Raw genomic sequence first — 22,162 nt, forward strand, 5'->3', positions numbered from 1 at the left:
GTTGGCCCACCGCGACCGCCCATTACCTTATATGGCACTGGGGTGGTCCCTTTAAAAACCAATACAACCTTGTGCACCTTGTTATTGTTGCTTTACAAGGGCTTTTAATCAATAATTAACGCGTAAGATAAACGTGTAGTATATGTACAAAACAAGGATTTAGTAAGACCCCCACAGCATTTATTTGTGCCACGTCATACTGTGTATTTAGCAGAAAATGACAGAAAAAAATTCTATTGGGTGGGGCAATACAGTTTGGGCCTGTATTTTGCATGCTAATACTATAGATTTGCACAGAAAGTTTCCTTAGGCCATGTCCCCAATACATTTATCCATTTGCACACCAGTATAAAATGTATGCGGGCACCCTTCAGTAGGAAATGAGACTCAAAATGAGGAAGGCAGCAACTGCATTTCTGGTGTTCACACAAGGGAGGTGAAGCTCGTTGTCTGCCCGTTTGGGGTTTTTACATGAATGCAAACTTGTGACAAATATGCAACAACGGGCAAAGATTTAACACCCACACCCCCCCACACACACACCTCCTATAAACAACGTGTGGTTCAAGCTCAAACAGAAGAGGACGCAGGGCCAAAGTTTAGCTTGGAAAGAGTCACATTGTAGTCACGCTGATGCCCGACTGCTGCACCCTTTAGGATGTAAAAATGGAAGTTTCAGATTGTTTGAGTCACTTTTTAAACTCCATAAAGAAAGAAAACATGTCACAGGCCACTGTTATTGTGTTTGACCTCTTTTGATGGTTTGAACGAGTGTGACAACTATTCTACTTTTCAACTGTTATAGTTTTATAGCCAGGCCCAGCTGTTTCTACAGCCTGTTTACCGTCGCTGTCCTGCTGCTTTCAAGCTTTGGGAGAGAACAAAGAATGACGCAGCAAACACACCAGCCTCCACAAAATATGCACAGCAAGATCCATGCTTCCTATCTCCTTCTGGGAGGAAACAAAAGCAGATGAAGAGGTGGAAATGACGCTTTGTGAGGGAACCCGTGACGCGAGGAGGGGGTGACGCGGCGGCGTAGGCCGTAACGCGTGTCTCTCAATTGATTCATCAGTGTGGCGGTTGAATAAGCCAAGAACGCGGGGAAAGACCGCTCACAAAGGCCAGAGTTTGTGGATTGAGGCTCATCTTTTCAGTGGGAATATGAGCCGTGCGTAAATATCACGAGCTTCTGTGGTGGCTGTGTTCAGCGTAACGCAGCAGATTAAAAATAAAGAATTACATTCAATCCACATACGTGAACACGAAGCATTCAGAAAAGAACAGTAATTTCTATTAGTCACAGCAAATGCTTTGAAACCACAGACCTATATTTAACGGCCTTCAACATTCTTGAATGAAAATAACCCGTATTCTTCGGCGCACCGATGGGTTAAACATGGGCGCATTTAATTTCCTTTTATGAAACCACATTTCTGTGGCTATCAGTGCTTGATTACACTATTTTCTCATGCATCATAATCACTGCAGAGTCAGGAGGAGCGACCAACTGTTATGAATTCTTCATGTTTCATGAGTGCACCGTTAGCAAAGCTAGCCAGTGTACGGTCCCTCGTCTCAGTCCTGACACTCAAAGCCTCTTTAGGCTGTCTAGAAAATCTGCAAGCAAAGCTTTTGCATCTGATTGATGCTGAAACTGCACCTGGACGGCGTGAGAAGGCTAAGAATTAGCAATTTAAAACATTAGCGTGTTTTTTCCCTCCAGGCACTCGACAAGTTGAGCTGCATAAACGCTTCCTTTTTCAGGAGTTTGACCATTTCATTGTAATATACTGTTGAGGAGGTGTTCCTGGAAGAGGGAAAGGCCGTTTTGAGCTGAAAAAGACCTCCTCTGTAATCGGAATTCTCCTTAGCTAGACGTGTGTTTTAAGATATACTGTCACATAAGTGTTGGTGGGTACGCCTTAGCTCAAGAGAGCGTTTGTTATCTACAATGGGAGGTTTCACGAGACAGAGCTGCATTATCGGCTGCAGGAGTAAAGTCTGACCTTGAGTATAGCTAACAATACCTTGGCCTATAAAAAAGGCCTTCGCTGACAGACAGAAGCAGCCTAAACCTGAAAGACTTCAACAGACGTGAGTCTTCAGCAACAAAAATTGAATAATCCTGTTGCTAATCAGTTTAACTTTAGCGTTTAGCATCTCGGGTTCTCCGCAGCAATAATAGAGGTTTGCCATCTACAATGTACTCAGAGTGTTGGTGACCCACCGTTAGATGGTTTTTAAATGGAATTTCCACAGAATTTCCAGAGTGGGAGAGAAACAAATAGGGAGCTTTTGTGGATCATATTGATTTTGATTTAAAAAAAAAAAAAAAAACAGAAAGTGGAACAAAGTGGAAAAATTATTCATTAAAATCAATTACACTCATTGGTGGGGAGCTGAAGCGCTAAATAGTGGCCCTAAATGTGGATATTCACACTTTGGTTCCGCTCATGCATGAAAAGCCTCTGCTGATGGGTAAGAGGAGGTTTACAAGCCTCTCCTCATCACCTGTGTTTGTCACCTCACCTTTTGGCTCCAGGAGTGGGGGATTTTATTCAAAATGGTTCCATGTTGACGTTCACCTGGGGTGTTTGGGGTTTCCTGGCATCTGAAATTGGTACCAACATCCAAATGAGACACCTGTTCACCGACCTGTGAACCTCGGGGCTGCAAAGGTCGGCGGATCACCGAGGGATCAGCGAGCATCTGTCAGTGAGGTGTGCAGCGGGGAAGGGTAGAGGTAGGGTATGAGTGTGTGTGTGTGTGTGTGTGTGTGTGTGTGGAGGGGGATTGTGAACTTTAGCCAGGGGGATCGTATTACCTGCGACTTTATTAGCCGCTCTTAATGAAAATCTCACAGTTTTCTGCATTGTTTCACAAATCACAAGGACTCCTGCCTCTTTCAGGCGTGGGGCATCCTGCAGGTGTGGGGGAGATGAGGGATTATGAAGGCGGTTTCAGGTGGTGTGTATGTGCGTGCTGTGCGTGAGCTGCCAGAGGCTCAGGTAGAACACATATAATCCTCATCTCTGGGTCTCAGAGGGTGTTTGGTTTCTAGCAGCCAGTGTCTGACTGGCCTCTTCCAGCTACTGTTACCGGGCTCCTCTCATCACTAATTCATTTCTTGTCTTCACCTCAACGCTCCGGGTGCCCGCCTGGCTGACCAAGGACAGAGTTCCTCTCGTTGCAGTTGCGGTGCACCTTCGAGGCTCTCGGGAGACCTGAGCTGGAGCCTGATGCAGAACGGGCAGGCTATGAGCCCGCTTAACTCCAAGGTAGCGGGGGCTGAGGTCATGGATGACCAGAAGACCCAAAACCAGAGGCAGAGTCAGGGCTGCGCCGAGCCCACGGCGCCTCCGCCACCGCCTCCTTCACCCCCGCCGACTGGGCCGCCGGACTACCCGAGGCCGAAGCTCATCTTCCACACCCAGCTGGCTCACGGGAGTCCCACGGGCCGGATCCACGGCTTCACTAACGTCAGGGAGCTGTACAGCAAGATCGCTGAAGTTTTCAACATCTCCCCCTCAGAGGTACCAAACAAACCCAGATATGGTGCGAATGATTCATAGTGGGGGGGTTAATGAATTAAAAAGGATTGACTTTCTTTCTTGATTCACAATCAGACACAGCGGCTGTAAATAGGATCCGTTCTTCTCCTTTTTCTGCCATCATGCTCTGAGGATCAGCCTCCGCTGTTGGCCAGACTTGTTCTGCTCTGGATCAATAATGGGAGCAAATAAGCAGACAGCATTATCAGTAATCACTACACGCAACGCAGTTACGGACGAACACGTATTGATCTTTGCAAAACAGCAAACAGATAACAGGCGCTGGGGTACAGTGATGCAAGCAGCCGGAACACAACTGCCTCAGAGGACACGCTGTCCATCATTTCATCATTTATTTCAGATCCTACAGACAGAATGGGCCCATAAGGCTAAAAAAGAGACTTGGGATCCGACACCTCTGTGTTAAAAATGTCCCCAGTCTGGATTTTAGTGAGACTAAACACAGAGGGTTTAAGCCCTGTTGCAAATGGCCTTCAGGTTTCACCACTCTGTCGAGCACCGTGCAGAATCAAAAGCCATCGGACGCTCACAAGACCTTGAGAAGCCTTGAGAAGTCGGCATTGACTCTTCACAGGTCAGGGGAGAGATACCGATATCACGAGCAAAAGCCACAGGTTGGAAAAGACTCACATCAGATATGGCTGAAGAACTTATCAGCGTCTTCTTATGATTGAATGTCCTTCAGAGCAGCCTGGAGGCAGGTGGAGGTGGAGACATAGGAGGCTTCCAAAATAATTATAATAAAACCACCATTGTAGATGTTATCAGTTGAAAAGGTTTGGATGTGATTGATTGGTTTATTTTGAATGGATGGTATATTTAATCATTTCCCTCAACCCTAGAAGGATTGTTTAAGATGATGCTCCTCCAGATTTACTTAGCAACAGAAGAATAACTCTTCTTATCAGCAGTGATATGAAGTCCACCATAAACACCTTTCCTATCTGTCTGTCACCGAGCTGCAATGCAGTGATGGATACAAAGTTTTCATTTTAGCTGAGCTTGATGAATCCTTGGTAATTGATGATGGCTGCGCATTTTTAAAATTTACTTAAAAGTTTAAAAAAACAATTAATAATAAGCCCTTTCAGAAAAGCACCTTGTGATTTGTGTTTTAAAATTTCAGTGAAAATAGGAGCTTCTCTCTGTGTGAAGACTCTTAGGTTAGCCTAGCGTTGCCAGCGTGTGAAGAACGATCTCTTTACTCTATTACTAGTAGACACGAAACACTGGCTCTTACAAAAATGAATCAACAGAATTAGCAGGACCTTTTCCTGTTAAGTGTAGTATCTGAAAAACCCTGGCCTCTAACTGGACCTTAAGACCTTGAGACCACTTGTCTGAGATTTTCAAAGGAAAGTGGTTAATGATAATGGCAGTTATGACAGCGGTGGCAAAGTTTCCTTGACCTTGGAGCTCCAGCAGCTGCAGGGAGTTGCAGTTCTGGGACGACCTTGGACCGCAGTTGTGGGCTGATCCACTTATCAAGATAAGCAATTGATTCTTCAATGAGCATGCGGGATCATGAGTGACGTATCGAGCCTGGAACATGACAACGTCATATTCCTGACAAAGGAGGCAGCAGAATCACCGTTCGCCTCTACCGCCCTCTGCTGTTTAATCTGTTTAAAGCACACCTAAGGAATTTCAGGATTCACACTTAAATATGTTTTAAATGGCGTAACAATGTAATTAGCAAACAAAAAAAATTACATTTTTTTTGCCAGAATCTATTTTGTGATTTTTTTTAATTCTGACATGAGTCTAAACTGCAGTGAAGAAGACCCCATAAACTTTTATATCCCTGCTCCCGTGTTTAGATCCTGTTCTGCACGCTCAACTCTCATAAAGTGGACATGCAGAAACTGCTGGGGGGCCAGATCGGACTGGAAGACTTCATCTTCGCTCACGTCAGAGGCGAGACGAAGGAGGTGGAGGTGACGAAGACGGAGGACGCTCTGGGGCTCACCATCACAGACAACGGAGCCGGATATGCCTTCATCAAGGTGAAGGCTCCCTTACTGAGCTCCATCGAAATGTCTCCCATTATTCACTGTTTGTGTTTGCAGAGAATAAAGGAGGGCAGCACCATAGACCGCCTGAAGAGCGTGTGTGTCGGGGACCACATAGAGGCCATCAATGACCAGAGCATCGTGGGCTGTCGACACTACGAGGTGGCCAAGATGTTAAAGGAGCAGCCGAGGGGCGTTCCCTTCACTCTCCGCCTGGTGGGGCCCAAGAAAGCCTTCGGTGAGTGGAAAATATGCGCTGGCTTCAGTGCGCCGTACAAAAATGAGTGAGATTTGCAATAACAGACAGTAATGTGGTGTGATGGTGATATGGCTCCCAGCTGAGGGCTCACATTGATGCCTTAGGAGTGCAGAATAATCAGCCGCTCAGGCGCGTTGGGCAAAATCCTGTGAATTCCATCATGTAACTCAAGCGAGATGCACAATAAAGAAAGATCCTGTTTCTCTTAGCACACCCTCACAAGACTGGCACAAAAGCAGCTCGTGGTGTGCATTAGTTGAAGGACAAGGTCACACTGGAGGTCACTCTCCACTCCAAGTGTTTATAGAATTAATTTCCAGGGTGTGGCGACATAAATCTCAGCGTCATCGAAGTCGTGGGAAGTTCTTGAACCGCTGCAGTTGACTGGCAACACTCGAGAAACTCACAGACCAAAAACAAACCCGAAACGTCCCCCGGTCAGCTTGGACGTCTGTTCGTATTGCCGCGTTAAGCTTCCATAGCCTGTGATATGGAATCAAAGGTCCCATAAATTATATCTGAGGTCTCTGGGGTGTTTAGCTCAGTGTGATGGGAACACTAACAGAGAGAGGCGGACAGCAGCCGCTGCCAGAGAAACTGTAAATATTTGATCCAAGCGCTCACTGTTGCTAGACAACAGTAAATTTATCGGCATGAAATATGAACGCGTGCAGGTTTTGTCGGCGGCCTGCGTCGAATTAAACAACAAACACTTATCCATCTGATTTGTGTTATATTGGCCAGTTTGTTTGAATTTTCCATAACAGACCTTAAAAGAGTTGATCTCATTTTATTATTTCTGGGAAGACATTCCAGCGTTGGGTCGCGTTCCAGCGTTTTTAACACTGGTGCTCTGTGTTGGCCACTGAAACAGAGGCTCACAAGTGACCAATCAGCTGTTGTTTATTGAAATTCTATTTCCCCCACTGTCAGTATTGGTCATAAATGGGAATATGGATTGCACATGAACACAGAGATGCATGTTTGTGCGTCTTTTCCAAGAAACGCTCCATCCCACAAACGATAAGAGGGTCGATGAGTCCGCCCAAGTGCTCAAAATAGGAAGCTGACTTATCTGATTGGTGACTGCTTAGCCTGATTTCCCGCAAACAGGCTGTCAACATCACAGCAAAACAATTACAAAAGAGCAAAATGCACCTTTGCCACCTCATCCTCATCCTCTGGTGTCTCAGATGTGGATTTCCTGGTTCAGTATGGGACCCAAAGGAAATTCTCTTTAACAGTTTTAAGCACGTTTCTAAATGATTGTTGTCCTGAGGGCAACACTAGAGTCTAATTTTGAAATAATCCTTCTCTGGTGGCGTCTCACACATGCCATGATCAGCTTGCGTTCTTATTCCGCCGCATCAAGCTGCCGTTTTCAATTTTAATGGATGTAAATTGGATTTTTCTTAATAAGTGCAACAGCCCGCTGCATCGTCTGAATTTGATTTTGTGGGCAAAATGATTTATTACGCTAATCAGAGTCACGGTGCGCCGGAGCTGGTGGTTAGCGAGGAAGTAATCACCTCTGAGGAGAAGGTTATCTTTGTGTGCATCAGTTGAGCATCTGATGAGAGATTTCATGCAAGTTTTACAGTCCTGCTAGTGCGTGCCACCAAAATGAGCCTGTCAACGTGGGCGAGATGAGCTAAACCCTGCATCTGTGTGGGCTTTGTGGTCAGACATGATCGGCATGAGAACCAGGGCGCCAAAGTCCAGCGAGGGCAAGATGGCCAACGGGAGAGAGACGCTGCGTCTTCGCTCCAAGGGCGCCGCCACGGTTCAGGAAGTGGTGAGTCCCGCTGGGGAAAAGGCCACTCGTGTGGACCCCAGTTCACGCTTTGTGTGAGAACCCGGCCCAGTCCAGACAAACAGAACTGTACTGATGGAGAGGCATATTTTTACAGCCGATAAGACGTTGTTGTGCCTGGAACACACATCAGTGATTGATTACAGGAAGCGGCCTCTGTAAACGAAGTAATTCTTATTTCCCAGATGTCAATACAGGATGTGTGTATTAGCTTGAATTTTGAACTTTTCCAACAGCTACCTATGAAAAAAGAACCCATGAGTGGCACACGCTGATAGATTAGAGGTCCAGGAATGATAGTTGTGCCCAACATAAACACAGGTCCTAAATAAAAAGTCCTGGTAGGGGACGATGTGTTGGCCGCTCTAAAGTTCTACTAACATTTGCATACTTTCCCACTGCGTCTGCCAGCAGAGCGAGTTTGAAGAGCAGGCCACCAAGAAAGTGGACGACCTGCTGGAGAGCTACATGGGCATCAGAGACCTGGAGCTGGGTAACCTCACACTTGTGCCACTCTAAAAGAGCAAACGGCGCTCCCACAGGGGGGCTGTCCACCACGTGCTGCCTGAGGTTAACGGTGACTGAACGAGCATACGAGCCCCAGCGCGGCTAATTGCCCTTTTTTTGTCTCTGCCATTTTTGAGGAATTCCCCCCGAGACGTGGGGGCTGGCATCTGCTCCGGCCGGACTGATCCTCAGCGAAACGGAGGAAGTGATTAGAACTGTTAGAGGAGGATGACAGTTCGAGCCCTTGGCTTGTTTACGTTCTGTACTTTCATCTGCAACCCTTGCCCCCCCCCACAAAAAAAACAAATCACAGAATGCCTCTAGTTGAGATTACAAATTCTTTGGAGTAATTTGTCATTGTAAATGTCATAATATCAGGTTTCAAGGGAACAGCTGAGAAACCGCTCCTGTATCCATTATTCCTTCAGGAATAATTCATGAAAATGTGAATCTGCTCTAATAATACACATTTGAATTCCTTGACTTCTGTTAGTTTTTGTATGATAAAAATCGAGGTCTCGTGAGATTATTGTAGACGGAAGAGAAATTTATGACTGTCTCCATTTAACACTGACTTAAAATGCATTCAGCCTTAGTGAAAATTCAAATATGTGATGTCACAATTTTACAAAAATGTGCCCTTTTACCTTGGAAAGTAAACCAAAACGTAAATGAAGTGTTACAAATATGTATGGATTCTGATCCGACTCTTTCTTCGCCCCAGCAACCACCATCGTGGAGGCAGGAAAGGACAAGAAGAATCCCCAGGACTTTGCAGAAGCTCTGGACTCGGTTCTGGGAGACTTCGCCTTCCCCGACGTCTTTCTTTACGACGTGTGGGGAGCCATTGGGGATGTCAAGAACGGGAGAATGTAAACATTTCATAGGTTACAGACGTGTGTACAGCAGCCTTTATTTTGGTCTCCCTCTCCTTCTGCTTATTTTTAATGTCGCTCATTAACCAGACAGAGGCTTTATTTACGTGTTGTAGCTTTTCATGACATCATGTTCGTTGTTTTTGGGATTTATTCACTAATGTTAAGAACTTGGCTCCCCGATGTTAATTTTAAGGTCTTGCATTGCTTCTCCAGAGCATCCGTTGGATTTTACAAGTTAAGGATGTGAACACTTTTCATCCATCAGGAAATGTAGCTGTAAAACAATCACCCACCCTTTTGGAAATAAAGGAAGTCAGATAAGCTCCAGTCAAGCTTTTTCCTCTGTTAAAAACCCAGTGAAAAAGAAACAGGAAAGGAAAAGAGAAACATCCTGGGTCACGAGTGTGCTTCTCCATCACCACTTATATATAAAATATCTCCTAGAAATATCTCCTATAAAATATCTCCTTCAGCCACCTGTAGACAGTCACTCTGGACCTCTCAAATTGTCAAAAAAGCATATATTTTTTTAGAATGTGTGCGGAAATCTGCTGAAAATAGGACGCCAGTGTTGTCTGTGTCAAATTTTCCAAAACACTTATTACTGGAAAGGAGGAACTGCGGCCGTTCCTCAATAATTTCCAAGAACAGCACAGAACATAATCCCTTTCCTGAAAAGGAAATCCATCAGACTCATCTGCATCCACGGCAGGTGTTTCCGGGTCGACGCGGGGCGCTGAAACCACGCGTGTCACGTGTTTAAAACCATAATCATTGATCCTTTTATTTCACTTAGGTGTTATCCTCATCATTTACATGTGCTTTACCAGAAACAGAGACCATCCTTTTTGTTGGGGATTTGATCACATAGACACACATCAAACCCATATTCAGCAATGTTGGATCACCCAGATCTCGTGGTACTTTTCACGTAACAGGAATTTATTCCTTCAGACTAAATACTGTGAAGGACTCGAGCAACTCAAACCTTCATTTGACAGATACGACTGGATCAGGTATGTTTGTTTACATGCTACGACTTCCATGCAGTGGAATAAATAGTGTGTCACATGACTGATGACTGAAGGCGGAAACGTTGCTTCCAGTTTCACATGTTTCCTTTTTTCGGGCTCGTCCCCACATGCACGTTATGTGATTCCAAACAGGGCGAACTTTAACATGAATTCAGATTTGTCGTGTGGTTACAGCTTCGTTTGGTAGAGATATAAAATGAAACCAGAGGAAAGGGCCGAGAACAGTTTTAAAACAGAGCATAAACAATTGAATTGCAAATAAGAGTGGACTTTTAAGAAAAAAAGTATCTAAATCAGGGCTTAATTATTCATTCAGCACCATTTTCAAGCAGGAACAAGTATTTAAATAAGTATTTAAATGCTGTTCTTTTCAGTCCTGGTGCACAAATAACAGGTCTGTCACTACTTTTCCGGGTGTGAACGCGGGTGTGTTGGTGTGATGCCGCTGAAGCCTCAGATCCAGCCTGCTGTGACAGAACTTTCAGTCCTCTGTCCATCAGTTCAGGGAGCCCCGATTTGAAGAGCTGGTAAACCTGCGGATGGTGTCACTGAAAGACGAGTACTTCGACATGATGGAGTCCCGGGACCAGTTGAAGCGAGGGTAGATTCTCTTAATGACCGCCCTGCGGAACAGGATGTACACCCATGGATCGAGGATCTGGTTCCAAGTGGCGAAGCGTATGCCGATCAGTAGCCTCACGACCTGGAACGGTTGCCTGGACAGCACGGCTTGCGCAATAAAGACCTGGTGGTGATGGAAAAAAGCAGATTTATTTATTCATTTTCTACATAACCAGAATGCGCACAGATGATCCGCTGAGGGTTGAGCTACATTTGTCATGGTCCTCTGGATGTAGAGGTTCCTGCCATCTAACAATCCCCACTGCCTACATAGAGGTGCATAATTAGCTTTAGCATTAGCCCATTCTCAGCATTAGCCCTACAGCCTCTCATGGGGGCAAAATGTGCTATCAAGCTCCTTTAGGGATGACAAATTGTCTTCTAGTTTAAGCTGTGAGAAGTACATTGCCATTGGTGTCCACTATAGGATTACTACATACCCTATACACCTGGTCATGGTGACCGTCAAGCTCTGCTAACGATGATGTTAACGATGTTTTCAGGAATCAGCTAAGTAAAACCACATGATCAGTTGTGACAAAACAAGTGAAATACTCATCAGAGATTCAGTCATGTGTTCAAAATCAAAAATCACACCAGCATGCGAGCAGCAGTAACAGAAAGGGAGCATTCCAGCGGGACTATGAAGCGTGACGCCAATGCAAAAATTTGCATCGTACGATGTACCCGATGTACATCGGCGGCAACAGCGTGCTGACAGCGCAGACACATGTGGGCAGCACAGTGGGGAAAAGCCACGTTGTGGTTACAACTTTGAGGTTCGGATTTACATTTTACTCGCCTCAGTCGGGACACCTGACACATGATGTAAATCCAGGGGTCAAATATCTGATTGCTGGAGGCCATTCTTACGTAGAACAAAACTTTTTTCCCGTGTGCAGCATCTGTGGGCACCCCACTCATCATCAGAATATATATCTGTGCAGAAAGATGTGTTTGGTCAGCTCTGAGCGTGCGCGTGTGTGTGCGTGTGTGTGTGTGTGTGATGTCAAAGCAACACGGAGCCTTTTACACTTGGAAGCTTCTGTGGGAGCAGGAGATGCTATCTGTGACTATTAAAGGCTCTAAATTCCCTAAAGCTGTAACGAGGCCTGGAAGGCTTTTTTCCTGATCCACTTCAAGTGGAGATGCCACATTGCTGAGGATAAATGAAGCATGGCTGAAAGAAAATGAGCTTAAGACCCTGTCTCATGTTCTGCCGTTGGCATTTGATTCAGTCACATTCAGCCGTCAGAAAACACGAAAAAGTTGTTTGAAGTTGCCTGGAAGGAGGATTTTTCTCTTCTCAAAAACAAAGCAATTAAGCTAAATAGTGTATTTTTGATTTCCCAAACTGCACCTTTGGCTTACCAAACACACCGGGTATGCTGCTGATAACTCATCTGCGGTTCCGGTGTTTAATCTTCAGAAAACCCCAAACCCGTCTCACTTGCACTGACCCGGCTAACTCACCAGCAGAGGGCACCAGCAGATAGACGCGATGACCATGATGAGGAGGAGCTGGACCATCATTTCGATCTCGTGATCTCTGCGACGCTGCGTCCTGTCCTGCTTGCAACACACCTTGATCAAAGTGACGACGCTCACCGTGTTTAGCAGAAACGACACGCCGATGGACAAGAGCCCCGTCAGGGAGAAGAGCAGGGAGAAGACCTGGTCGCTCCCCTCGAAGCTAACGTTGAAGAAACACCAGGAGCCCGGGAACTGGATGTGGTAGCTTCCCAAGCCCACGACGGGCAGCAGAGCGATGAGGCCGGCGAGCAACCACACCGTCAGCACCATGGAGACGGTCCGACTCTTGGGCATGGCGGTGAAGCGCGCAAATGGGCGATTGATGCCGATGAAACGCTCCACGGCCATGGTGGCGCCGAGCAGCAGCGGGCAAAGGCCATAAAACACCATGGACATCCCCATGAAGTTGCAGAAGTGGCAGTGTGGGTCCAAGCTACGCCAGTTGAAGCCCGTCAGATGGAAGGAAATCACGATGGACCCCGTGACCAGGAGACCGGAAAAGTCCGTGACCACCAGGCCACCCAAGAAAATCAGGAAAGAGGATCGGGATCGGTTGTGGGTCCGGTGGAAGGACTTGGCCAGAACTATGAAAGCAACGAAGTTGGAGATGAGGCCCAGAGCGCTGAAGGTGGCCGAAAAGTAAACCGAGGAGATGACGCTCTGTCGTTTGAAGGGGGGGCTGTTGATGGAGTAGCAGAACGGGGTGTCATTGGCGGGGGTAGAGGCGTTCATGGCGGCGGCGTGGGAGGACTCGAGCATCATTTGGGCGTGATGTGTTTCATTTCGCTCCCAAACCCTGAAGATGAGAAGAGGGGAAATAAGTTCTGGGGGGTTCTGTGTCGTTACAGCTGCGAGAAATCTAAGAAAAAACAAGCTAGCTGTTGGTTAGTTGTTGAAAATGGGCACAAAACCTATCACCTGCGTAAACTGCCGTTGACGCTGAGCACACGTCACGCACACTTATATCAGCACGCCACAGCCAGACCGACACAAACAGAAATAGACAGAGGAGGCGTCGAGCGCTGCATTTCCTGCCAGGAAACGACAGCCACACAAGCTAATGAGAGCAGTCGGTTCCTTAACAGACAGCTGGCGTTACTGTAACATCAGGGAAACGGAGGGGGAGAAAATGAGATTGTGATTTCCAATCCTGTCCCACCTTTTCAGTGGAGGACAGAACTGCACACCCGGATGGGCCCGTTTCCACCTGTTCAGGGTGAATCCCTGAAATGGTATTTTATTGTGAAATGTAAATTGAGTGCAAAATGAAGGGTTGAAATGGAAATTTAGGAAGGGTGTGGTGGAGACTGGGAGAGCAGATGAAGTCCATTTGGTTCCTCATTCATTTACAAGGAAACAAAGGTTGAAAGAAGACCAGCGTCAAACGACTGGGGGCGGGGGCGGGGGGGGGGGGGGGGGGGGTGGACATCCTCAGTCATTCAACTTCTTGCGCCAGCCGGGACACCTGCTGTGAAGGCACCAAACTCCTGAGGTGCATACAGTGCACACCTCCTGTGTTGGCGTCCTGTGTCCTGTGCAGACGTCCGCGCCTCAGAGGCGGGTCTTCAACTATATAAGATCAGAACTGTGTACATTTAGTAGAGATCTCTCCGCATGCTTCCGTGCGTGTATCCTGACCGACCGACTGGATTAAAACCATCTCCTACGCAGTAACTTAGATTCATTGTTTACTTCTCAAAACGGCTAAAAATTCCGCGACAAACTCTCCTCGCCACATCGCCTCTGAGCGCCTGTCCCAATTATCCGAATGTCAATTTTAACAATAAAAAATGGAAAACGAAAGCTTCCCATCTGGATTATTGTGCGACTGATTGATTGAAACTTGCACTTGAGGCCAATTACAGCTTTTTCTGGTCCTTCCACCCTGCAGAGGAACCCGGGATGAGGTAGACGGGGGCTCGGCGCCGGCTTGTTTGTGACCTGTACAACCACTTTGCAGCACCATTAGTCCCTGCCGCTGTAAAAATCAATACTGCTCATTTGGAATTGCTTTTCTGCCCCCCCAAATGGATTTCTCCTCTCCGTATAAACAAGTTGACCTGACGAAAAACCGCTTCAGCTGCGGTTCAAACAACAATTAAAGCAGGGTTTGGGATGGCGATGGGCCGGGAACACACCCTGGACCGGGCACCAGTCATCACACACTCACACCGAGGAGCAACTCAAAGTTTCCAGTCAACAAATGCACCTGTTTTTTGGACCCTGGGAGGAAAGTGGAATCTTTGGTGAACGACATGTCACCTTTCTGAGGTCCTCCGATAACTTGAGCCTGCAAAAATTCTCTCATTGCTGTTTTTGTGAGTTGCTATCGCGAGTCCTTCTTGTTGTCGACCTTATTAAAGCAGTTGTTCGTGTGTGGGAACGACCGCCGGGGTTGGAAAACGACTGGAACGTAGGCTGATTGTCATCGGAGCGGTGAGTGATGGGATCAATGAGAGCGATGCCTTTACGCCTCACGGTCACCACGCCACAGCGAGAGGTGGGTGATTGAGATCCAATAATCAAGAACAGAAGTTTCACTCTTTTTGGGATGGGGGTGGATGATTTGCTCAAGTCTCTGCCATTTTCCCTTAAATGGCCATTTAGAGTCACTTAAAAAGATCGCATGCATGAAGTTAATCCTCTGCTTCAAAGGCAACACGATAAAAGCACAAATTCGCTCCTTAGTTGAAAGAATAACTTGGACTTACCGGCTGGTACAATCCCAGATCTTCTCCCTGCGCGCGTGGGACCGCTCACACCAGTGACGTTCACCAGGAGATGCAGCGGAGGTGCAGCATGAATGCAACAACTGCTGGTTAGAAGGAGGCGAAGGCTCCTGCCCTGTGTGCAGCAGCTCTGATACTCATCTGTCCCCTCCAGGACCTCTTCCTTTGGCTCCAAACTCCCCCGCCCTGGAACACAGAAGGGGGAGGACCCGACGCGTCGCGCAGTGGTTCAGCGAGAAGAATGAACAACACAGGAAGAGTCGCGAGCCTTGAAGCGGCTTCATTTCAGAACATTAAAGGGCTGTGAAAGCTCTCACCTGCAGGGAGGCGTCAGAGAACCAGGCGCTTCCTCGCCACCTTCCCTTCATCAGATAAACACGAGCAGCAATAATAACAGTTTAAACTTGGTCGGCTGATCAAAATGTATTATGGGGCATCTGAGGACACTCTTCTGGACCAAGTGGGAACGGCCAGATGGGCAAAGTGCAGATGTTGCTCAGTTTTATTTCATGATCAAGAGCCATGAGCTCGCTTTGAAAGGGTTTATATAACCGAGTAGTCATGCGTAGGGTAGATGTAGCCGCGCATTTCTACCCTGCAAAGATCTATTTTCTCGGCAGGTCGGAGTCTTTGTTGTGGATTTATTGCGCAATCTTCATGTCAGCGTGGCGAAGACTTCCTGTCACTCATTGTGGACATAATTATCTCTGAGCTAAGTCGCCCGCTAAAAGAAAAACCGGTACCCGGCTCTGGTCCTCTATGATTCACGGGGAGCAGCTGTGTTCCATTGAGTCTTATTTTGGAAAGAGTGTTGCCCTGAAGAAAGTAAAAAACAAACCAAAAACAGGTGTGGCCCAAGAGCAGCAATAAATAGAGACATTAGCCAGCGAGCTAGCAGCCCCAGCTAAATCGACGGCAGCATGGTGGTAAATTCGTCTGTGAATTAGCATCACGACGGTCTCCAAACATACGTTGCCATGGATCTTCTGATTACTCTCCTCACTTGTGGACTTCAGTGGACCTTTTTGGGCTGGTTTTAATCGAGCTAAGCCGTCCACATGCATTTAAAATTAGGCAGGAATTCAGGTTTCCCGAACCTGAAGCCATTAAGTGTCGGATCCCGTCACTCGTTACGTATCAGATGGGATTCCAGAACGCTTATCTGAGTTTCCCAGCTGCTGGGCAGATCTGAGGCCCTAAAACTCAGGCATACCTGCCCAGAGCTATGCACGCAAAACCCCCAAAAACGAGTCTTTGCAGGTCGAAACGAGGAATGCTTCTGCTGGCTGTGGACAAAAGGTGACATTCCGGACAGGTCAATGGCGTCATCAAGCCCGAGAATCTGCTGAATATCTGATTTTCCATCTTCTCTTTGTAGACATACGCACAGGAGGAAACACCCCAAAACAAGCGCGTACGACTGGGTTATTACAATGTATGGAAGCTTCACCAAAAATTAATAACAGGCACATTTGGAGTCACTTTTAAATTCAGAATGTTGCAGGTCGCCGGGGCAGCTGGAAACGCGCACGAGTGTTTAAATGAATCAAGTATCGTTTTCCCTGTCTCACTTCTATTAATACGGCCTCATAAACTGTAGTTGTGCTTCGTTTGGCTCTGCTTTCCAAAACACACACACACACACACACACACACACACACACACACACACACACACACACACACACACACACGCACACTCGTTTTTCTATCTCTGTCAGGTCACAGACGACACACATCACTCCCATCTATCCCAGCTGACTCGAACCCCTGCTCAGACCCTGGACCCAATTCCAACCTCAACCTTAACGTCACGTCTTCACCTCCAAACTGTCCTTTCACATTTGACTCCCTGACGAAGGTGCACGATCGCTGAAAAGCCTTATATAGGGCTTATAATAAAGGCAACACATGCTGTAAGTGTGATAAGTGGGCTACAAATACATAATGAGCATTCATGATGAAATGTTTATTTTCACTGCAGCGCATCCTGGAGAGAATGACGCACCACGTGATTCATCTGCTGTATGATTAATCTTTTTAATCTTTAAGTTTAACTTCCATTATAATGAGATGTTGAAAATAAATATTTATTATACACATTTATACAGCATTGGGAAACTTTAAGAATGTTTGTCACGTTTTTCCTCCTACAGAAATTACATTAAAACAATTTCCATTTTCATATTTTTGAAAAGGCTCTAGGGAGCCACTAGGGCGGCGCCAAAGAGCCGCATGTGGTTCCAGAGCCGCGGTTTGGTGGTCTGATCCGTGCGCTTCCATGGTAATGATGACCGTTTCACTGTAATCGCATCATCCGCCCACAATAACAGTGGTTTTAGAGAACTCTGAGGGAGCCTTTGTCTGGTTCTTTCACAGAATCTCCTGGTTCTGTGTGGCTCGGTGGGTGCAGTGGCATCGCCTGGTCCCAGGCCAGCGTGCACGTCTCCCATGTGGAAGATGAAAGGATCAGACATAATGGAGGAATGCAAGGATGGGGCCCAAACAGCTGCAATTATTTTTCTACTTAGGGAATCTTTTGAACTTTTGAGCACGTGCTGTGAGTGAAGAGCAGAGCCCAAGACCGGCGACGGAGCATCGGGTCAGTGTGCAGGAGAAACACGGAGAGATCTGATCCGCTCCTGACCGAGAAATACAACCTCAACGGCTGCTCACATTGGGATATTTCAAATCCAGTAACAGTTTCGGGATCGGATTTAATCTAACTTGGGCTAAAACTTTCACCCTGTTGACTTGGCGACAAATCTTCCCACTAACAGATTATCTCGGGTGGTTGGTTGGGCTTGTTAGCCCAACCTTGTGCGAAGGGTTGGGGTTAGCCCTTCAGAGACCCCCCCACAGACGCTGCATGGTGAGCAGATGTCCTGAGTGATGGATCTAGGCTGACACACCAAACACCAAATATTGGATTTTTGCCTCTCCAGATGTAAGCGAGTGTAGAGGGTGTAGCAGCTCAGTTCTGAAGCCTGTGTCCTCCTCAGTATTCCTGGGTGTCCCGGTGGCCTCCCACACTGGTTTCCTGCTACAGTCACTAAGATTCTGACAAATGCTTGTTGGTCCCCTTCGGTTTGCACGCAGATTTCCATCTGATGTATGCTATAAAGTTCCCTGTGAAGCAAGAATGCCAAGAGAAATCTCCCATGAGATTTTTCCTTATTGTAAATCACTGTGAATCAAGACAAAAACACTTACTGGAGACCAGAGAGCCCAGTTATGCAAGAACCACTGGGGCAAACAAGGCAATCTGGAAAGCATTACTCCGATATTACAATAAAACTGCAACTGCAAAAAAATATCCAGTTTAAGCAATAAAGTGGGATTGTCATCTTAACTTGTGTCTAAATGGGCCTGTTTTCCGCTGGAGTGTGGTTCCATTTGTTTTAACCTACAAAGCCCGCCACAACAGCGGCTAAATATCAGACGTGGCTGCTAAAGTGGGCAGAGGTGAAGATGTTTACGACCAAAACCCAAAGGGTCAGGGTTAGAGGTGGCGCTCGGGTGTGTTAAAGACAATTGAGTCTGCATTTTTAGATCAAGGTGGAGATTAACAGATGCAAAAAGTTCCCTGGGAGCAAGTGGCCAGTGCTAAGGTACGCTAACATACGTAACGTGGCTCGTCCTTCTGTTAGCAGGCTTATGCTAACAGTGTTCTTTATTCTAAAGTTTCATCATTGTGATTATTTTGAATTTCTTTATGAATTTGCCATTACACAACAAAACAGGGATGCATAAAACAAACACAAAATCTCCACGGTGGGAACAACACTCCACAAATCCTCCCCCAATGAGTGGAGCGGGCTGACAGAGCAGGCGTGGAGCATTCAAAGGAGGCTTTGTGTTGGGAGAAAGCCAACAGAATGCCGCACCTCTCAACGGGCTTTCTTAGTGTGAATAAATCATCTCATATTTGATGTTGTATCCAGCCCATCTGTATCCCCCCCGCCTGCCCTCCATCTTGTATGAACCTTTGCTAGCACAAAATGTACTAAAAATCCTGTGTTCTTTTTTAAAGGTGGATAATTTACACTCATCCTCGGGCATGGCACCATGAAAGATTCTGACCTCACGTCAACTTCATTACACCGTTTGTCATTTCCAATCTCGAGATTTTTTTTATTAGTTTTGCTGTCCTGAAACGCTTCCGTAGTTGATTCTCCAGGCAGCCATTACGACCGTTAGCTTCACAAGATAAATCAGCTGCCGTCTACTTCCTGCTGCTCTGTTTGTGTGTACCGTCGATAACTGAATTATATCCCACATCGCTGTAGCTAGCACCTTAAAAGGATGAGAAGGATGATATTACGCGCAATCAGTCCTGACCATCGTGGGTCCGTTTGCTCTGCAAACATCTCATACAAGCATAAAACTCCCATCGCTCTACCTTAACTCCAATCGACTATATTTTGCATTCAGGCTTTTCAGCTAAAAGTTTTTACCCAGAGATAAAAACAAGGCAGAAGCTGGAAAGTCGGCGCTCTCGGTTCTCTTTAGATTGGAGAAATAAATAAACAAACCAATGCCCGATTTTTAAAAGAAAACAAAGTGGAAAAACAAAAAAAAACAACAACTAAAAACCAAAAGAACGCGGGCGCTCGTTTTCCGCCGGTGACATTAATCCGTCTTGGAAACAGCTCCGAGCGTGTTGTTCTGTCTACTATCTAATGAGCAGAAAAACATTCGTTGCACCAAAGCTGCCTGGGAAAACAACACGATGAACTGCGCCTGAACCCACACGCGCGGACTCGTGGAAAAAGGGCAACGTTTGGCGCAGCAGAACCCGAGGACGTTCCTCTCGGTGGTCCTGGGGGCTTCGGCGTCTCCGTCCACCTGTGGGCCAGAGGCCGATCATTCAAGGTGAGAGGCGCGAGTCATGCCGCCATGGCACCTGTCTGCTGCATGTTTCTGTCATCGCAAGCGCTTCATTGAGCGGTTTCAGCCGCAAATTACAATTCAGCCATCATCGCCTCCTGGTCGCCGTGGCGATGGAGGGCTGCAATTACATCCAGGGCATCGTCTTGTGCGAGAACGAGGCTTTTGCCAAACAATAACCGCTAAAGTCTGTGCATGCCTGCGTTGTGGTGCGGTCCAAGGCTCCACGTGGAGCCCAGAAACCTTTGATCAGCGCCAGCGAGAACAAAGCGGGGAAAAGCGATTAAAACCTGGCTCCAATTTCGCAGTTTTCGCTCCGGTTGTATCACACCCGGATCCGCCATTATCAGGCGTCATGTTTCTGCTTTGGTTGATGTCGAACCCATCACCAATCGAGTGGGCTTGGAAAGACTACGGCTAATTATCCCCCCACAGTTCAACAGTCATTCAGTCCGCAGGGCCTTTTCCTCCGGAGCTGATTGGGCCGAGTCCGGACCGGATCACCGGTCAAGCTGTGCTCTTCTTGTCTCCTCTTAATGGAGCGAGAGGAACCCTAGCAGGAGAAGCGGAGCTATTTTTCCAGCACCAGACTTCCTTCCACAGAAACCAGATTTAATTGCACTCAAACGTGAGCTGGTGTCTCATCTGCTGCCACGCACACTTGAGAGCAAACAGCAAAACACTTTGGATCTTTATTTCCCTGCTTTATTCCACGCTCATCATTCAAACCCTCTGCTTCCCATTAAACAGCCATTATCCCCACAGCGTTCCCGGATGGACTGAGTGTTTCTGCTGACACCCGAAACCAAAAATCCAAACGAGTTGCTCTGTTTCATGCTCTCGTTTTCAACTGAGGGATAAACTGGACATAGAAAACTACCTTGGATACAATGACCTGGATGATTGAGAATCTACACAGACATCTGAGGGATAAACATTTCCTTTGCACGAGGTTGGACTCCAAAGTCCTGAGCGGCGGCTGCTTCCACACTCAGGATAAATCCTGAATCTGACAGAAAGCCTCGGTAGAAACATTCCATGTCCTTGTAAGGGCATGAAAAATTGTTTTCCAAAAAAACAACAACAGGATGAGCCTTCCTTCACAGCCATTACGACAGTCTACCTTATTCCTTTCTCATTCTGAGAGAGCATCATAAACATGAGGGGATATATGACCTCATGTGAGCAATATGTGCGGAGAAGACGACTGGCCCTCCCACTGGTGATGAACAGCGCGAGGAAAGTGAGGCCAGAGGAGGTTACTCATCTCGGCCTCTTTGGAATTAAGCTGAAAAAGGAAATAATGTGGGAGGGCCACTTTGTAGAGTTGTTAATGGGAGACTTATTGGAAGTCATGGATCAGATTTCATTAGAAGTTTTAAGATTTAGTCCAAGCAGCATGATTGGGAACAAGAAAAGCCTTCCTTGCCTCCCTGGGAAATTCCTGTAACTCCAATCACAATGGCATTTCCAAAATACACAGACTGCAGGCGTGCACAGCTCATGTTAACGTGTCCCGAACACGGAAATAAACAACTGGGGGAGATAAGAGCTGGTGCCGGTAGTTGCAGTGTCGCCGAACATCCTGCAGGTGGCAGCACAGGCACAGTGTTTGAGGCCTCTCAGAGAATTCAAAGCATCTCTCCCTCCCTCCTCCCTCCCTCACTCTATCCACCCCCCCACATCCATCCATCCCTCCCTCCATCCATCCCTGCTGACATTCAGTCATAATTTGATGAATAGATTTACTACCCCATCCCCTCTCGCGCCCCCACCTCCCCCGCTTGGACTCTATATACCCCCGAGGTAGGAAGTGATCCTGCTGCTTCTGCATATTAATTCTTTATTTTTTCCTGCTCCCCACCTGCTCATTTGCCCGCCGTGCACCACCGCCCGTCTCCTAGGCGTATCACGCGGCGTCCCTTTTACTGTCCTGGCTCCAGTTCAAATGTCTGTAAATCTCTTATTATAAAGGGTGGCCATAAACACCTAATGGGGCGCCATGAATATTTCAGAAGGCTGGATATCATACCGGAATGACCTGTGGAACTCTGCGGCACATCTCAGGCGGGTAACCTCCACCACGGGGAATTTTCTGGGTTTTTTTTTTTCTTTCTTCTGGCCCTTTTCTTGTCTTGATTGGATTGGTTTGCCTCTAGAAACAGAGGGGCCGTGGCCACGAGGCCATGGATAATCCAATTTATGGCTTTGCCATTTATTACAGATTTCTGTAGCTTTTGGGTCCACTGTCACATCGATTCGTTGATTGCTTGCTTAGCTGGACTCTAATGAGCTGCTGTCTGAATCGCTGC

At 46.9% G+C, this 22,162-nt stretch overlaps 2 protein-coding genes across 5 annotated transcripts; one reads left to right on the forward strand and one right to left on the reverse strand.

The window, feature by feature from the left end:
* The first annotated feature begins 2,681 nt into the window (after window positions 1–2,681).
* Window positions 2,682–9,127, forward strand: gipc3 (GIPC PDZ domain containing family, member 3). 2 transcript variants are annotated; one of them, XM_029827829.1, is made up of 7 exons: window positions 2,682–2,723; window positions 3,197–3,536; window positions 5,396–5,581; window positions 5,645–5,825; window positions 7,532–7,641; window positions 8,071–8,152; window positions 8,891–9,042. In XM_029827829.1, the coding sequence occupies exons 2-7, from the start codon at window positions 3,243–3,245 to the stop codon at window positions 9,040–9,042; spliced, it is 1,005 nt and encodes a 334-aa protein (XP_029683689.1). In that variant the 5' UTR covers window positions 2,682–2,723; window positions 3,197–3,242. The 2 variants fall into 2 exon arrangements, with proteins under 2 accessions (XP_029683689.1, XP_029683690.1); XM_029827830.1 differs by lacking the exon at window positions 2,682–2,723 and having other exon boundaries at window positions 3,060–3,536; window positions 8,074–8,152; window positions 8,891–9,127.
* Window positions 9,128–9,802: 675 nt separating this feature from the next.
* Window positions 9,803–15,157, reverse strand: tbxa2r (thromboxane A2 receptor). Of its 3 annotated transcripts, none has more exons than XM_029827827.1 (4): window positions 14,944–15,157; window positions 12,173–13,028; window positions 11,491–11,638; window positions 9,803–10,823 (listed from the first exon to the last, which is right to left on the reverse strand). In XM_029827827.1, exons 2-4 carry the CDS (start codon window positions 12,992–12,994, stop codon window positions 10,690–10,692), a joined length of 1,104 nt encoding a protein of 367 aa, XP_029683687.1. In that variant the 5' UTR covers window positions 12,995–13,028; window positions 14,944–15,157; the 3' UTR covers window positions 9,803–10,689. The 3 variants fall into 3 exon arrangements, with proteins under 3 accessions (XP_029683687.1, XP_003974353.2, XP_029683688.1); XM_029827828.1 differs by having other exon boundaries at window positions 10,626–10,823; window positions 11,502–11,638; window positions 14,944–15,147; XM_003974304.3 differs by lacking the exon at window positions 11,491–11,638 and having other exon boundaries at window positions 14,944–15,147.
* Window positions 15,158–22,162: the final 7,005 nt, after the last annotated feature.

Source organism: Takifugu rubripes, chromosome 20 (genome assembly GCF_901000725.2).
Source record: "Takifugu rubripes chromosome 20, fTakRub1.2, whole genome shotgun sequence".
Taxonomy (NCBI): Eukaryota; Metazoa; Chordata; class Actinopteri; order Tetraodontiformes; family Tetraodontidae; genus Takifugu; species Takifugu rubripes.

Excerpts from the sequence above, each read along its gene's own strand:
- gipc3 (XM_029827829.1), top strand. The coding sequence starts at position 3,243 with ATGCAGAACGGGCAGGCTATGAGCCCGCTTAACTCCAAGGTAGCGGGG. Across the intron at positions 5,582-5,644 it reads CCGGATATGCCTTCATCAAG|AGAATAAAGGAGGGCAGCAC; the intron begins GTGAAGGCTCCC and ends TTGTGTTTGCAG. Across the intron at positions 7,642-8,070 it reads CCGCCACGGTTCAGGAAGTG|CAGAGCGAGTTTGAAGAGCA; the intron begins GTGAGTCCCGCT and ends TGCGTCTGCCAG.
- tbxa2r (XM_029827827.1), bottom strand. The coding sequence starts at position 12,994 with ATGATGCTCGAGTCCTCCCACGCCGCCGCCATGAACGCCTCTACCCCC. Across the intron at positions 11,639-12,172 it reads TCTGCTGGTGCCCTCTGCTG|ATATATATTCTGATGATGAG; the intron begins GTGAGTTAGCCG and ends CTTTCTGCACAG. Across the intron at positions 10,824-11,490 it reads CCGACTGAGGCGAGTAAAAT|GTCTTTATTGCGCAAGCCGT; the intron begins GTAAATCCGAAC and ends CATCACCACCAG.